This window comes from Amblyraja radiata, chromosome 10 (genome assembly GCF_010909765.2).
Source record: "Amblyraja radiata isolate CabotCenter1 chromosome 10, sAmbRad1.1.pri, whole genome shotgun sequence".
In the NCBI taxonomy this organism is placed as follows: domain Eukaryota; kingdom Metazoa; phylum Chordata; class Chondrichthyes; order Rajiformes; family Rajidae; genus Amblyraja; species Amblyraja radiata.
Genome location: NC_045965.1, coordinates 40073472 through 40092297, shown reverse-complemented (window position 1 = coordinate 40092297; position 18826 = coordinate 40073472). Strand labels below are relative to the sequence as shown.

Genomic DNA, 18826 nt, shown 5'->3' with positions numbered 1-18826 from the left:
GACTATGGGTGGACATTGGGGATGGGACTGGACTTTGTGCCTTCCCCCATAATGGGAACCATTGTGGGGGGATATTTTTATGTTAAAGCTATTTATTATTGTTATGTTTGTATTCTTTCTTATGTGCTGCATTGGCAAAAGGAATTTCACTACATCTAGGTGTATGTGACAATAAATCAACCTTTGAACCTTTGATACCAATCATCCCATTCTAAACACTCATTACTCTTGACTCAACCAAAACTATTTCTGAAATATTGGTCATAAATTTGGTGCAAAAATGCTCCAAAATAAGGCTCAGAATGCACCAGAGAGCTTCTAAAACCCCAGAGCTTCCAAGTGTTTCACATAACATTTTTGTAATCCTGCCATGCCACCCCCCTTTTTGAAAAGCTTCATACGGGCCTGGTGTATAATATTTTTGACACTTTCATAGGCCTTTCTTACATATGCTGTCACAACGCACTGTAGTCTCTAAACAACACTTCAGTAATTTTCCTTGCTCTCCATTTCAGAATAATAGTGTTTTAAGCTGATAACTCGACACCAGCACTGGTAATAAATAAAAAGCGCAGCTTTCCAACCCTTATCTCATTGGCCACACTCGGCTGCACATCAGTGTTAATCTGGTGGACTCTTCCATCTTCCTCTCATTGTGAGGGTGGGGGATTGAGAGGGGCCTCACAAGTGGAATAGCCTAGGGCCTCTCTTCATCTAAATCCGGCCCTTGAATGGGGTCAGGAGCACAGTTGGAAACAGGTGCAGCAGTGCAGGCAGGAGTGCTGTGATGTACCTTTCTAGCTGTGATTCTAACCATCAGCATGGCCCAGCAAAGCTCAACAAGCACCGGAGGGGTGAAAGTGGTTGAAGGGGAATCCCTCGGTGCAAGTGGAGAGCACGTTATCACGTCTTCCACGACCAACAATGGACCATTGTAGGCTCCACCTATCCTGAGTCATCAGTGATGGTTCTGATTTGTGCAGTACCTTTTCATACCTCTAGTTTCCCTCTCCCCTGACTCTCAGTCTGAAAAAGGGTCTCGGCCCGAAACGTCATCTATTCCTTTTCTCCAGAGACGCTGCCTGACTAGCTGAGTTACTTCAGCATTTTGTGTCTATCTTCGATGTAAACCAGCATCTGCAGTTCCAGCAAGGAAGAATTAGAGTTGGGCTTAGGGTTATGGTGAGGTGGTGGGAGATAAGGCTCAATGGATGGAGAACAAAGGGCCAGAGAAGAGAAAGGGGCAGGTGCTTGGTGGAGAGAAGGAAGGAGGGAGTGATGGTAGTGGCAAGTAAATGAAAAGGATGTGTAAAGATTGGAGTAGAGAATCTAGGAGAGGGTACGAAAGAGGATAGGGCAAGGGGACTCTCAAGGAGAATGTTTCAGGGACAGAAATAAATGGAGAGGATTTAAGATAAGAGGAGTAGCCATGAATAGAATGTAATTGCTCATAAGATTTAGACCTCTCTGTTACAAATACATCTATTCACCAAAAATGTCACCTTCTTTATAGGGTTCCTGCAAATATATATTTTCTTTATTATTTTTATTTTACGATCATACATATTCTTCTCAGTGCAATGTGCAATCAAGGACAACTGCTCACATGCATAAAATCAGATAATTTGTATTGCCTGCAGCCACAGGTAATTGCCTGTTGCTCAGCCAATATTATGGAATGTGAATTACTACTGAGAGCTGACTTGCTGGTGAACACCCTCCAGCCCAAAGACAGGAAGAAAATTGAAACTCGGAGAATAAATGCAGACAGAATGAGAAATGGTTGCTATCTCTTTTACTGGTTCTGTGGGGGAAATATTCTGAATGAGGGTCTATATCAGAAAATGTAAAATGTCATTTAAACTCGATAAACATAATATTCCAGACATCAGAGAACCCTCCATTTGTCTTGGGCCCTTATTTAACAATTGTACTCAGTTTTTGCATTTTTTCTATAACCATATATAACCTATAACCATCCGGCTATTAAACACTACAACCTCCAGTAGGCTCTGAACTATATAGACTTGGGGACATTATTTTTGACTTTGCCTGTTTTATTTATTTGTCTGCTTTTTTGCATACTGAACTTTTTGATGTTTATTATGGGTTTTACAGAGAAATATGTTTACATACATTTGTGCTGCTGCATGTAAGAATTTCATTGTTCTATTTTGGGACATACGACAATAAAACGCTTTCGACTCTTGACTCTAATTTACCTCTCTCCAATTTTATAATAACCTGTTTAGCAGAGCTTCCAATGATAGGGGAGAACAAAGAGGGACCTGGTGCGGATACTTTGTAACTTTATCAACGTCCTCATGTGGCGAAGCAAAGGATTTCAATGTGACTTATCTTATGTGACAATAAAGTAGTCATTCATTCGTTGAATCTTAATCAAGGTATCAGTGTTTTGGAACTGGACTGACCAGGACTTTTAACCTGAGATACTAAAAATTACCAAGTGTTTTAATATAAGATACTAATGTCAGGTATCGTAATTTCCACCCAGCACCACTCTTTTATAAGTTGCAGAGCTATTGTCCAGTAAAGGCATTTATAATTTAAACGATCAACCCCAGTCAGAGCATTAATCACTGGGTAAATAGTTCACAAGTTCTCGGAGCAGAATTAGACCATTTGGCCCACCACGTCTACTCCACTATTCAATCATGGCCGATCTATCTTTCCCACTCAACCCCATTCTCCTGCCTTCTCCCCGTAACCCCTGACACCCTTCCTAATCAAGAATCTGTCAATCTCCACCGTAAGAATATCTATTGACGGCATTCACAGCCATCTGTGGCAATGAATTACACAGATTCACCACCCTCGACCTAAAGAAATTCCTCCTCGTCACCTTACGTCCTTTAATTCTGAGGCTATGGCCTCTGGTCCTAGACTCTCCCACTCGTGGAAACATCCTCTCCACATTCACTCTATTCTGGCCTTTTACTATTCGGTAAGTTTCAATGAACAAAGATAGATGTTCAAGCATTAGGGAAGTGTAAACTAGGACCAGGAAACTAGTTCCCAGTGACATGGTCAAGCCATCAGTGACAGGACAGCACAATGGCACAAGTTAGTAGTGCTCCAGTGACCCAGGTTCACCCGAACCTCTGGTGCGGCACAAAGTTTGCACATTCTTCCTGTGACTATGTGGATTTCTTACAGATGCTCCAGTTTCTTCATGCATCACACAGATGCATAGGTTGGTATGTTAACATGGATAGGCAACATTCGGTCAAGACCCTCCATCAGTCTCTTCTCATGTACCAGTACTTGCTATCCAACTGAACAAATAACATTAAATGTCACTCCACAATTGGTCTGCATCCATGCAATAGGATATACAAATTTCTTATTTATCCATACTTGAATAAAGTATAGATAGAAAGGAGACTATAATCTGTGGTGAATCTGTGGAATTCTTTGCCACAGAAGGCTGTGGAGGCCAAGTCAGTGGATATTTTTAAGGCAGAGATAGATAGATTCTTGATTTGTAAGGGTGGCAGAGGGGGTATGGAGGAATGGGGTTTGGAGGGAGAGATAGATCAGCCACAATTGAATGGCGGAGTAGTCTTGATGGGCCGAACGGCCTAATTCTGCTGCTATCACATGATTTTATAATAACTATGACTCATTATAGACTTAAGGACACAATAAGAAATTTGAAATAACTCAGAATTTTTATTTTGTTTATTTATTCAAATGCATCCTCAGGTGCACATTGTGCAGAATTGACCAATTAGAGGAGCAATGCAGGAAGCATTATCACAAAGAATTCTGTCATAAAATAGCACCAACATTAAAGTAAAAATAGATCCAATAGAAAATTAATTTTCTATTCTTTAATACAAGTAACAATATTTTTGGACAAGGATTTCAAGAAAATGTATTAAACATGCTGCATCATGAATAAGAAATTTGGTTCATCAGGGAAATATAGTTTGAAACAATAGTATGAATCATTGCTTATATCAATCTAGGACCTTTCTTTGCGGGGGTATCATAAATGAAAAGAGAATTGGAGGAATGTCCTTTATTTCCCACAGCCATTTCTCTTGTGCAGTATTCCATTCAGAAGAGCAGAGCAGAAATCTTCCCTTGCGTTAAAGACTATTGAGTCAGAAAAATAGAAAAATCCATACACTCCAAATTGAAAAGGAATTTGTTGACCAACAAATTAAAACTCTCATAAGGTGAGGTCCTGCTAGCTACAGATAACAATTTAGTTAATATGTCCAATCAGTAGAGGGAGACAAATAATGACTTAATGAAAAACATTTCCCTTCTTTAGCCTCGAACTGTGACATACTATACCCGTACAATTAAATAAAATTAGTGTTGGGCATCTCATTACATAACAGTCGTCCCAAAAATCCATCGTTTACACTATTCCCACTTTACTAACATAATTTGGCACTAACAGAAATATTAGGGATAGGGTAAGCATTTGTTATTAATCCCTGCACCTCTAGCATTCAGACAGTTAAAATACTTACAATTGGGTGACTTAATAAGTTCCTGCTTGTTTTTACCTCTGCCCAACACAGACTTTAACTTGCTCTTCTGAGCAAACAGTAAAAAAAATCCACCTGGAAATGCAGACGCTCTTTTTCAAAATGGAAATCAGTTTTCAATAACATAATTAGGCCTCAACTGCAATTTTAACTATGGCCCTTGGACAATGGGTAGGACTTGTAACTGACTCCCAAATGGAAATAGTGAGAACAGAGTATGTATGGCAAGGTGAGATGTGTTTAAACCCCCCCCCCACCACCAACCATAGACTATCTCCTCTCTCCGCTGATGAGGCCAAATTCTAGCCCACTTTAAAAGCAGCAAGATTTCCACTGATTTCCCCTGCCACCCACTACCCCTTTCCACCCGATTCAGACGGTCAGTTGAAAAGGCTTGTTAAAATGTGGGGCTCACCCCATCCCTTCTTGAATTTAACACCTGGTTAAAATTACCCCTTCAGAATCAAAAAAAGAAAATGTTTTCTGTAATATTTATACTGCAATCTAATTTTACGTTTAATGAATTTTAACCTGAAATAATTCACGAATTCATCTTTTGATCAACATGAGTAACAAACAAGCTTGTGTAAATTTCACATGGAATTATTGACATTAAATGTATGCTCTTTCTTCCCCCCCACAAATTGTAAAACTATAAATAGTGGTTGAATTACCTTTTGTTGCATGTGAAAAACAATTTACTTTCAAGTTTATGCCACATAATTCGAATTAGTGGGCTTCATAAAACTAAATTGAAACAGAAATGATTGACCAATACTAATGTGCAATTGAATAACATGACAATAATTGTTAATAAATCAGGTTTACATTACAATTCTTCTTTCTGTTTCACAATGAGCTGTCTCACTAGCGATACAATTTTTGGCTTTATTTCTGCAACTGAAACAGAAGGTGGCCAGACATCAACCACCTGACCCTTTGGATCCACAAGATACTTCCAGAAATTCCAATCTGGTTCCTTACCAGTGGAGTCTATAACAAATGGAGAAAAACAAAAATTGTTTTAAGTGTTAATATAGGCTACCCAGATTTTTCAGATTTTCTCTACCTTGGGTTGTTATGCCATGCCTAACATAATAATATAACATTTAAGAATGGCCATCAAAATATATTTAAGAGTGTTTTCTGCTGCAAAAGAGGTTGACGAGAACAAGGGAATGGAATGTGAATTAATTGGGTTTCAGCAACAAGAATGGAAATGGGTGAATCTGTGGAATGGAAGTAGTAGTATTGGTGAATGAGAAGACATATGGTCAGTAGAAGGCCAAATGTGGCAGATGTCAGAATCTCTGTGGTGCAGCAAAGTTATTTTATAATTTAATTATGTGTCAAACAAATTTACACCAAATTTCAGACAAGGAAAAGTCATCTCTCTTTCATGCTGAATAACTTTTTGTGTCAGGTTGTATTGAATACTGAATTTATAAAACAAAGTAAAAATACTGGAGATGCTAATAGTCTGAAATAAAAATAAAATACAGGAAATAGCAGAGTAGATAACATGGGGAAAGAAGCTGAATTGACATTTATGTGCTGTATAATCCTCAGAATATCTCGAGCATTCTTTTCTTTACATTTTTTTAATTTATAGGGCCTAAATTTTCCAGGAAATGCCAGAGGTTCTGTGTAGATCTATCAGCAACAACCCATATGGGTCCTGCTAAGCTCAGAACCCCCCCCCCCCCCCACTGATTTCAATGGAGGTGAAATTCAAAACACCATTGCAGCAAACAAAGAATGTATTTTCAAACTTGCCCGTAACAGAAGACGAACAGAAAACACTGGAAACATTGCTATTTCCACAGATACGGGTAACAGAATCAACATTTCAGCTTGGATATCCTTCATTAGCATTAAGAAAGTGAGAAAACAAGTCAGTTTCACTGCAATAAGGACAGATTATTAACAGGCAAAGATTTACACAAATCCCAAATAGACATCCAGGTCAACAAATATTAGGAGACTAACTGATTATTAGAAATTCACAATGACAATTCTGATAACTTTCTTCTCACATGGAAAGATCAGAAAGGTACATAGATAGGCAGGAAAGATATGGAAGCATATGAGTGAGCTGGGTTGCCGGGTCTGTTTCCATACTTTGTATTTTATTAAATATTAGAAATAGATTTAATTCCTGATTTGTGTCAAATTTCAAAATAATTTTAATGCATCCCATTCTTACCTATCAAATATTTGAATGCTGCATTCGCACCAGTGCCTTTGACAATGATCTTACTGAACATTGGGAAGGAAACTGCAAACGTCTTTCGAACAAACATCTCAACCTCTTGATCAGTTCCTGGTTCTTGATTTCCAAACTGATTACAGGGAAATCCTAGGACATTGAAATGCATTGGCCCCAGTTCCCGCTGCAACTGCTGTAGGTCTTTATAATTATTCTCCGTGAAGCCACATTCACTGGCAACATTAACAACTAAAGAAACCTGTCAAAGAATAACAGTGAGATAGACAAGGAGTGCAGTTTAAAATTAAAAGCAAAAATAACAAGGGCATTTTGACATATATAAATACATTTCCTAGCTGGAAAACTAAATTTCACACAATTAACAATCTACAACAGTTTTCAAATTTAAGGTTAATTCCCAGGATGGCAGGACTGTCATAGGCTGAGAGAATGGAGCGGCTGGGCTTGTATACTCTAGAGTTTAGAAGGATGAGAGGATATCTTATTAAAACATATAAGATTATTAAGGGTTTGGACACACTAGAGGCAGGAAACATTCCCGATGTTGGGGGAGACAAGAACCAGGGGCCACAGTTTAAGAATAAGGGGTAAGCCATTTAGAACGGAGATGAGGAAACACTTTTTCTCACAGAGAGTTGTGAGTCTATGGAATTCTCTGCCTCAGGTGGAGGCCGGTTCTCTGGATACTTTCAAGAGAGAGCTAGATAGGGCTCTTAAAGATAGCGCAGTCAGGGGATATGGGGAGAAGGCAGGAACGGGGTACTGATTGGGGATGATCAGCCATAATCCCATTGAATGGCGGAGCTGGCTCGAAGGGCAGAATGGCCTACTCCTGCACCTATTGTCTATTGTCTATAATATGGCCAATTTATGTTCCACTGTACCTCACAGATCATAAACTAACTTTGGGAACATTCTGCAATAATGTTGAAATAATAATGTTAAGAAGATTGAAAAAAACTCAAGTGTGTTAAATCGTTTCCAGGTCTCTCGGTCTGAAGAATGTATGGATGGATTACCATAAGATAATAAAGACATGGCAGAGGAGTTGAATATCTTTTTTGCATTAGACTTCACAGTGGAAGACACCAGCAATGTGCTTGAAATTCAAGAGAGTCAGGGGGTGGAAGTTAGTGGAGTGGCTATAACTCAGCAGTGGGTGCTTGGGAAGCTCAAAGGGCTGAAGGTGAACAAGTCATTAAGATTATATGAAGGTGAATAAGTCGTGAACTGCACCCAAGGGTTCTGAAAGAGACAAGTGTGGTCCCAGATGATTGGAAAATTGACAATATTACCCCGCTGCACAAGAGAGCAAAGCAGAATAGTGGGAACCATAGTGTGCAGGAAAGAAGTGCAGATGCTGGTTTAAATCGAAGGTTTAAATCCGAAGGTTATATGAAAGGTAGACACAAATCTGAAGGTTAAATTGAAGGTAGACACAAAATGCTGGAGTAATTCAGCGGGATAGGCAGCATCTCTGGAGAGAAGGAATGGTGGACGTTTCGGGTCGAGGCCCTTCTTCAGGCTGATGTCAGGGGAGTGGGCGGGACATAGATAGAATGCAGTCGGAAAGAGTAAGACTGGTGGGAGAACTGGGATGGGGGAGGGGATGGAGAGAGGGAAAGCAAGCGCTATTTGAAGTTAGAGAAGTCAATGTTCATACTGCTGGGGTATAAGCTATCCAAGCGAAATATGAGGTGATGTTCCTCCAATTGGCGCTGGGCCTCACTTTGACAATGGAGGTGGCCCAGGACAGAATGGTCAGATTGGGAATGGGAGGCGAGTTAAAGTGCTGAGTAAACCGGGAGATCAGGTAGGTTAAGGCGGACTGCGCGGAGGTGTCAGCAAAACGATCGCTGAGCCTGCGCTTGGTTTTGCCGACATACAGAAGTTGACACCTGGAACAGCGGATACAGTAGATGAGGTTGGAGGAGGAGCAACTGAACCGCTGCCTCACCTGGAAAGACTGTTGGGTGTCCTTGGATGGAGTTGAGGGGGGAGGTAAATGGACAGGTGTTGCATCTCCTGCGGTTACATGGGAAAGTACCTGGGGAGGAGGTGGTTTGAGTGGGAAGCGACGAGTTGACCAGGGAGTTGTGGAGGGAACGATCTCTGCGGAAAGCAGAAAGGTGTGGAGATGGGAAGATGTGGTCAGTAGTGGGATCCCGTTGTAGGTGGCGAAAGTGTTGGAGGATCATATGCTGATTATATGATTATACTAGACCAAGTGGGACCTGTTGGACAGTCAAAAGCAGCGGAGGGCCGGCCGATTGTGGCTTCCGTGTGACAGACGATCGGGCAGAGGAGACGGAGATGAGGTCGTCCCCCGTGACGGCCAGAGATCGCCAGGTGGGATCGGGATCACCAGCGAGGAAAAGGCGTCACGATTCTCCGAGTCCCTGCGATCGACGGAGGAATCGCAGGTCTCCATACACAGCCTCCCCCAGAGGGAGTAATGGCCGCCACGGCCACCTTCCCATCGCGCTGCCCCGCACCCTCACCCACGCGGTGATAACAACCGCCGCCGCCATGTTCTAGAACTTCATGGAGCCCAGCACGACCTGAGAAGCAGTTTAAAAATGCTAAGTGACGAATTTAAAGAAGTGAAAGTTAAGAAGCCAAAAAGTACAGAAGACAGAACAGGGGTGACGTCACTCGCAGCGCGAGCAGAGGCAGGCAGTCAGATCCATTGTGATGTCATCAGCGAGACCATCTCGTTTATTTTCTAATTTATTTGAGATTTGTGAAAATTTCCATAAATAACACGAGAAATAATGCATGAAATTTTCTGACAAGGCGATTTTGACATCATGGCGTAAATCTCTATCGGAATATGTAAAAATTTCACCGTTAGCACATCGTGTTTTCGAGATGTGAAACGCACACACAAATACACACACATCCCACGCACACACAAATACACACACATCCAAGATCAGAGTTTTATAAGTATAGGGATGAATGGGTACCATAGGCCAGTTAGTCTAACCGGTGGTAAGATTTTAGGCCTGTTAGTCTAACGTAAAGGATGAGGTTATGGAGTACTTAAAAGTTCATGATAAAATAGACTGAAGTCAGCATGGCTTTGTGAAGGGGAGGTCTTGCTTGACAAATATGCTGGAATTCTTTGAAGAAGTAAATAGCAGGACAGACAAAGGAGTCAGTAGATGTTGTTTACTTAGATTTTCAGAAAGTCTTTGATAAGGTGCCACACGTGAGGCCGCTACGGAAGGTGAGAGCCCACGGTATCAAATGGTAGATTCTTGAATGGATAGCAGATTGGCTGGATAGCGGAAGACAAAGAGTGGCAATAAAGTGTTTTTTTTTCTGGTTAGCTGCCAGTGAGTAGCCGAGTCCCGCAGAGGTCGGTGCTGGGGCCGCTACTCATCACTTTGTATAGTAATGATTTGGACAAGGGGATTGAAGGCATTGTGGCCAAAATTTGCAGAATGTTACGAAAATAGGTGGAAGGGCAGGTAGTGTCTATAAAGCAGGGACTCTGTAGAAGAACTTGGACAAATTGGGAGAGTGGGCAGAGAAGTGGCAGATGGAATATAGTGTAGCAAAGTGTGCAGACATGCATTTTGGTAGTAGGAATAAAGACTATTTTCTAAATGGGGAGAGAATCCAGAAATCAGAGATGCACAGGGACTTGGAAGTTCATCTGCAAGTTGAATTTTTTAGTAAAGAAAGCAAACTCAATGCGAGCATTTATTTCAAGAGGGCTTGTTTACAAAAACAGGGATGCATGTCTGTGAGTGGATAGCGGGCCACATCTATCACGTGTATACATGGATCCCGCCCCCATCCCGCCCCGGATGGTAGGCAACAAATCACGTGTTCACATAGACCCCACCCCTTCGAGGACGCCACCCGGAGCACTGGCCCCTAGTTACGACGCTCACAAACATGGCTGACCTACGAATCATTGTCTTGGTTCTGTCCTGAAGGCGATGGCGCAAATACTCACACTCACTCATCCCCAGCCTATTGACAACCCCGATCCCGACAGTGAAGCGCAGTGATCCTGACACAGAAAGTGCTCGTCCGTGCCGGCGGCTTTGCACAGGATGCTGTACAGCCAGAGCTCGGCGCTTGGCGGTGCTCGGCGCTGCTCGGTGGCTCCGCCATTGTGGCCGCCAGCACAGGCCTCCTTGCGTCCTTGCGTCACCGCACCTGGGCGCCGCGGCCTCGGGAGGTACCGGAGATGATGGAAGTATGCAGTCCGGATGATTACGGGGAAAATAAATACGCCTGCGGGCCGGAGAGATTTCAGGTTACTGGTCGCATCCGGCCCGAGGGCCATAGGTTGCCGACCCCTGCACAATAAGGTACTGGTAAGGCCACATTTGTAATATTGTGAGCAATTTTGGGCCCCATATCTGAGGGAGGATGTGCTCGCTCTGGTGAGGGTCCAAAGGAGGTTTACAAGAACGATCCCAGGAATGAGTAAGTTAACCTATGATGAGCATTTGTCGGCACTGACCGTGTACTCGATGGAGTTTAGAAGTATGAGGGGGGGACATCATTGAAACATACAGAATAGTGAAAGGCTTGGATCGAGTGGATTGGGAGTGGATGTTTCTACTAGTGGGAGTGTCTAGGATAGAGGTCTTGGCCTCAGAATTAAAGGACGTTATTTTAGGTAGGAGATGAGAAATTTCTCTAGTCAGAGGATGGTGAATCTGTGGAATTCATTGCCACAGAAGGCAATGGATATTTTTAAGGTAGAGATGGATAGATTCTTGATTAGTACAGGTGTCAAAGGTTATGGGGAGAAGGTAGGAGAATGGGGTTAGGAGTGAGAGAGAGAGATCATCTGTGATTGAATAGTGGAGTGGATTTGATGGGCCGAATGGCCTAATTCTACTCCTATCATTTATGACCTTATGACCTAAGAACTGATGTAAATGAATAAATTTACCTAACAGCAAGAATTTATCATAATGAAATGATTTGAAAGATTGGTAATAGTTCACATCTGCACTGGCCTTCTGGATAATCTAGACTCCTTGCAATTTGTGTAGAGGAACAATAGATCGACAGAGGATGCCATCTTTCTTGTACTATATTCAGCTCTGGATTACCTTGGCAATAAGAAAACCTATGCCAGGATTTTCTTAATTGACTGCTGCCTTCAACACCATACTATTGAATAAACTAATCCCTAAACATCAGTACCCTTGGCCTTGCGGCCTAAATTTGCAACTGTTTTTTGGCCTTCCTGACCAGCAGAGTTCAGAGATTTACAATTAATCATAACATTTCTTCCACCTGACCCTTAACACTGTTGCCCATCATAGATGTGTGCTCAGTCCTTTGCTCTACTCCCTGTAGGTATGTTGCAAAGCCTACCTGAAGCGTCGTTGAAAATCTGTCGCTGCAAGTGTGCGCGATTTTGGCGCCGTTTAGAGGGGGCGGGTTTAAAACGCGATTTTCTCTAAGCTGTTCCAATCGAAAATGTTCAGCCTAGTTAATTATTAACGAAAAATCGCTGGAAGACCCCGTCGCAAAAGCTATTATTAGGTTTAAAGGCCTTGAATAATAGTTATAGTAGTTTAAAAATCAATCTCTAAACCCGCGACCGCCAGCAACCGCAGGGTCTCATAAAGCAAATAGCAGAAGTTAGGTTGTATATTTTTACATTAAAAAGGGCTTCTAAAGATCCCTTTATACAAAGTTTAATATTGCGAGTAGCTCAATTTGGGCCCAATATATCCCGCAGTATTTTTCTCGGCATTTGGGGCACAAATCTACCGCAATGTGAACGTTCTAAACCAGCGCGTTCCACAGGGACCCACTGGAAAGCTGATTTAAATGGGCATTTATTTACAACAATTAAACACTAAATTCCTTCCATTTGGTCTATAAATTAATGTAAATGAGATTTAAAAATCATGTTTTATTGTGAATTATTTGTGAATATTATTTGGACATTTAGGCTATTTAAAAATGTTAATCATTTATTAAGAAATGGATAGATGTTTAGATCTAGTAATTGAAGTCTGAAATTAGCTACAATTAGGTAACTAACTAATTATATGCTTTAATTTCAGGTCATCCAAGTAAGATTATTTTATATTTGTTTCAGAATGCTTCAATCTATGATAACTGAAAATTTCATTCAGTTCTCTTAATTTTTAAGAAAGTTATGGGCTTTTGACTGTTCACGATCACAGCTTTTTTGTTATGTCCATAGAAAATCAATAGGGAACAAGATGCTCATTTCCCAGTATGAAAATGGCCATAACTTTTTAAATACTTGAGATATGAAAGTGAATTAGGTGTCAAATTAAACTTATTTTTATGCTTTATCTGATGGGATAAATTACAGACTTGATTTTTAAAATCTCAAAATTTTGTAACATTGCTACTCCCTGTACACCCAAGACTGTGTGGCCAAGTACAGCGACAATTTGATCTTCAAGTTTGCCGATGATACATTATTGTAAGTCAGATGAGACGGAATACAGAAAAGGGACCAAAAACCTTGTCTCATGGTGTCAAGATAATAACCTAACCCTTAATGTTAGCAAGATGAAAGAATTGGTTGTTGACCTAAGGAAGCAACCCTGTCCTCATTAACAGAGCCGCTGTGGAGATGTTCGACGGCTTCAAACTCCAAGGCATTCATATTACCAGCAACCTATCCTGATGCCTTCATACTAATGCGGTGATTAAGAAATCGCAGCAGTGTATTTACTTTCTAAGATGTCTGAGAAGATTCTGCATGTCCATGAGGGTGCTCATCAACTTATACAGATTCACTATAGAAAATATTCTTATGGGATACATCTCAGCCTGGTATGCACTTGACCACCTGAATCTATAGAGTGAGGACATCCCATTCCATCACAGGCTTATCATTTCCTTCCATCCAATCCGTCTTGTTAGTCAGTTCCATTGGAAAGGCTGGCAGTATCCTCAATAATGCCTGCCACCCTGGCATTTCCCTTTTCTCTCTTCTACTTTCCAGGTGAAGATACAGGAACTTGAAAGGCCATTCAACCAAACTTAAGAGCAGCTTATTTCCCATTGTTATCAGACTCCTGAACCAATCACCTCTTTTACACCTCGTTTCCAGAGGTGCTGCCACGTATTCTTAAGGGCCTGTCCCACCAGCATGCGACTGCATGCGGCGAGCACGACCTAACGTGGTCGCTTGAGCCGTACGGTCTCGCGGGGCCGGTCCCACTTCGATCGCCGGAGCCGTATGGAGTTGTGCGGGGCTGGTCCCGACATCGCGCAGGGCTCCGAAAAACTGACTGTCCAAAAATTTTGCGCGGCAACGGCCTGTCAGCCCGCAGCCGCATTGAGGCCGTATGCAGCGCCTCGACGGGCGTACACAGCTTCTCGACGCCATACACAGCGTCTTGACGGCGTACGCCTAGCTCGTGGCGTTGCGCGATGACGTCACCACCCGGCGTGCCATTGCGTGATGACGTAACCGCCCAACGCCATGCGAAGTCCAAATTCAGTCCGCCCGCCTCCTACCCTGCTGATTGGTGAGTATGATGTCGGGTCCAGCCCCGCACAACTCCAGACGGCTGAGCGGTTGGAAGTGGGACCGGCCCCACGAGGCCGTACGCCTCAAGCCACCACGTTTGGTCATGCTAGACGCATGCAATCTCATGCTGGTGGGACAGGCCCTTTACTCTTAACTCGACTGCATTTGGTTAGTCCATTATTGTACTTAAATTAATAAAATGTTGCACAACAATCTTGCACCATTCTGTTGCAATCATTGTTATAGTTATTGTTGTATTAATCATTATTATATGATTATTATATGAAAACTGTTAACTCTTGAGCTTCATGTGAACAAGGAATTTAATTGCACCCAGTTGCATATGATGTTAAACTAATCCGAGTCTGAAAGATTTTATAATGGTACATTTCATTAGCTGATCAACTGGAGAACAAATGATAAAGTGAATTACGACCCTCGGATAAACATTCACCTCATCTATGTTTTAAATGGACGGCCATTTTTTCAAAAACTGAAGCATCTGGTTCCAGATTCACACTCAAAACAAAGTGTCAACATCCACCCTGGCAAGATTTCACAGAATCTGAGATATTTCAATCAAGTCCCTGCTCACTCTTCAAAATTCCAGCAGATACTGGCCTTGGCTGTCCAATCTTTTCTCATAAGACAACCCACTATCAGTCTGGTAAATCTCAGAACAGCTTTTAACATATTTACATGCTCGCTTAAATAAGGAGTCAGATATTGTATATAGTACAATATAGTATATACCTGTAGTATGATCTCCCTACTTTGGTATTCAGTTCCCATAGAAATAAATGATAATATTAACATTCCCAATATATATTTGATGCGGCTGACAAGAAATGATAATAACACTCCTGATATATATTTGCTTTTGAAAATCATGCTATAAGGCGCACAGACACGTTGCACACAAAATGTCTGCAACCTTTCACCTTTAAGAAAATATGGGATTGGAGTGCTTCTAGGCAAACAATGGTTTCATTTTAACATTCTCATTTTGTATTAATTTTAATTAACAAGCTAACAAAAGAGCATTGTACCAAGCCATCACATTGGTCTGCTGCCAGGGCGTGTTGCCAACCTAGTTTGAGCATTGCTGTATGGTGGCACTGACTATAACAAGGTTTTTACTGTTACTAACAGGCAGCAGCTTATGGTTTCTTGTGAAAAAGGGCGTAAACCATGCCAATTGCTATATTTAAAATAATGTGACCAGATCTGTGTAAGGAACAGCAGATAGACACAAAATGCTGGAGTAATTCAGCGGGACAGGCAGCATCTCTGGAGAGAAGGAATGGGGTGACCAGATCATCTGTAGCTCTTGCTATCAATAGAATTGCATGATTTGTCACATTGGTAGTAGTTAGTCATGTGAATTCTCAGTGCTGAGAAGTGACATGAGACTTTATAAGTTATACTGCATACAACATGTCATGCAGTGCCATTAAATGGAAGTTTGATTACAAAGCCAAGCCTTCATGAAAGCAACTGTTTGAAAATGGTAACAGATTTAAAAGAGTTTCATTATCACTTTGTGTTTACTGTTGAGTCATTGTGATGTATACATGGACCAATTCAGAAATACTCAAGAATAGAATAAAATGGTTACATATGCAGAAATTTAGCAAATACCAACAAGATATAGCATTACAAATTTAACCTTAAACATTCATATGTTTGATATAAAAGCTTTCCTGCTTTTAGCTACATCTGTTGTTCTGCTTGAGCTTTAAATAAGGAAATACAAGACTACATTTGAAATTCCCACACCCTTTTCCAACTGTTTCTAAGGCAACATTTCATAAAGGAAAAATTGCAACAGGCTTCTCATCATGTTTTCTATTGATCTGACTCTGGAAGAGTACAGATCCATATAATGGCATCACTGCATTTCCAGTTCTAAATATGATTGAATATTGAGAATATGTAGCTACCAATTTATTTACAATCATTAATGACAAATGGACGAAATTTGCCAAAGTGGCGGTATGTTATCAGTCACTGATGGCACTAAATTCCAATGTTTGGTTCTATTGCAGTCAAACATTAGTAAGACGGCACAAAAAAAATGACCTGTACCATAATAGTGCTAGTTGCCAAATAAATGTTTCTATAATAAAGTCACAAGGATTCGCAAAAGGAAGAAAACCTCTTTGTAATAAAAAGCAATTACGAAGGACAAAATTAAACATGCAAATAAAGTTGATCAAGCGCAAAAGATCCTTCGCACTGAAATTTTGTGCATTTTTGTATGATTGTTTCTTTTATATTGACCCCAAAATATTCGAATACATTCACGCAAACCTACAACCAACTGTGCCTATTCATCTTCTCCTAACGCACACCCCAACAGCCGGTGCAAATTAAAAAACGGTGAGGTAGTGATCCACAGACTTTCACTCATGGAATATATAAAGTGCCAGAAAAAGCCTTGCCTATCGGACTACTTTGACAACCGGTTAAACCAAACCCTCAGACTTACCCAGGTATCAAAGCATCAGTTTGAATTTTTGATGGAAAAAAAAACAAACTGGGGAGGCAGAGACAGAGGCTGGAAGTTGTTTAGTGAAACCAGATAAGTGAAGTAAGATGGGAATATGGGCCTAGATGGAGATAGGAAAGGGAGGCCATGTGAGAAGAAAACCAGGTGGATAGGTGTGTGGGTGATCAACACATGAAATTATGTGGTAGAGGCTAACACATCTAGGTAACAGCAGAGGCAGGGGGAGAAGGCACCATTCCCAATGATGAACTAATGAATAAAGAACCCCATTGGACTGGTAATAGCAGGAAAGGAACATAGTGAGTAAGAACCATCCAATTTCCCACCACTAACACTCTACTCCGCCTAGCAGAGCTGGTCCTCACCCTCAACAACTTCTCCTTTGACTCCTCCCACTTCCTCCAAGGTAGCTATAGGCACCAGCATGGGCCCCAGCTATGGCTGCCTCTTTGAAGGGTACATTGAACAAATCCTGTTCCAGGTGTACACTGGCCCTATCCCCGAACTCTATCCCTGTTACATTGATGACTGCATCGGTGCTACCTCCTGCACCCACACAGAATTCACGGACTTCATCAACTTCACCATCAACTTTCATCCTGCACTCAAAATTACTTGGACCATCCCCGACACCTCCCTCCCCTTTCTTGATCTCACAGTCTCCATCACAGGAAATAGACTATTGACTGATGTCTGTTACAAACCCACTGACTCCCACAACTCTCTCGACTACACTTTTTCCCACCCTGCTTCCTGGAAAGACTCTGTCCCCCTACTCTCAATTCCTCCGTCAAAACACATTTGCGCCTAAGATGAGGTGTTCCACACTAGAACATCCGAGATGTCCTCATTCTTTAGGGAACAGGGGTTTCCCTCTCCCATCATAGATGAGGCCCTCACACGTGTCTCCTTGGTACCCCACAGCTCCGCCCTTGCTCCCCCTCCCCCTAGTCACAAGAGACAAAGTCCCCCTAGTCCTTACCTTCCACCCCATCATCCGTAACATACAACACAATCCTCCAAAATTTCCGCCACCTCCACCAGGATCCCACCACTAGCCACATTTTCCCATCTCCACCCCTTTCCGCCTTCCGCAGAGACCATTCCTTCCGCAGAGACCATTACCTCCACAACTCCCTGATTAACTCATCCCTTCCCACCCAAAACATTCCCTCCCCAGGTACCCGCAGAAGATGCAACACCTGTCGCTATACCTCCTCCCTCGACTCTTTCCAGGGACCCCGACAATCCTTTCAGGTTAGGCAGAGGTTCACTTGCACCTCATCTAACTGCATCTACTATATCTGTTGTTCAAGATGTGGACATTTATACTTCGCGCAGACCAAACGCAGATTGGGCGATCGGTTTGCAGAACACTATCGCTCAGCCCGCGTGAATCAACCAGATCTCCTGGTTGTTAGACACTTTAATTCTCCTTCCCATTCCTACACAGATCTTTCTATCCTCGGTCTCCTCCATTGTCAGAGTGAGGCTAAATGCAAATTGGAGGAACAGCATCTCATATTTCGCTTGGGCAGCTTACAGCCCAGTGGTATAAATATTGATTTTGTTTCACTTCAGATAGCCCCTGCATTCCCTCTCTCTATCCCTCCCCACCCAAATCACACTAGCTTCTCAATTTCGCCCTACAAACAGCTTACAATGGCCTGTTTCCTTCATCATCGATACTTTTTTGCATATTTCATTCATTGTTCTTTATCTCTCCACATCACCGTCTATATCTCTTGTTTCCCTTATACCTAACTAGACTGAAGAAGTGTCTCGACCCGAAATGTCACCCAATCCTTCTCTCCAGAGATGCTGCCTGTCCAGCTGAGTTTTCCAGCTTTGTGTTTATCAAGGAACATAGTGACATGCCTTTATGTACAAACATAAATAATGTCAGATCCATTGGCATCAGACCACTAGATTATCTCCGATTTCCACACCATAGTCGGCAGATTCAGAAATAAAAAACGTGCTAAATATCGTAGAGTGAACAAAACATCACTTCACTAGATTCACTGTCGACAGAGATCAATACTTCAACT

At 41.9% G+C, this 18826-nt stretch overlaps 1 protein-coding gene across 1 annotated transcript in view; it reads right to left on the bottom strand.

Moving 5' to 3' along the window:
• Window positions 1-3684: 3684 nt before the first annotated feature.
• Window positions 3685-18826, bottom strand: part of gpx7 (glutathione peroxidase 7) — a 28136-nt gene continuing 12994 nt past the window's right edge. Inside the window, exons 2-3 of the mRNA XM_033028623.1 lie at window positions 6733-6994; window positions 3685-5519 (exon numbers count right to left, since the gene is read on the bottom strand). Of these exons, the coding sequence (XP_032884514.1) occupies window positions 5356-5519; window positions 6733-6994 (426 nt within the window). The 3' untranslated portion in view covers window positions 3685-5355. The remainder of the gene's footprint in view (window positions 5520-6732; window positions 6995-18826) is intronic.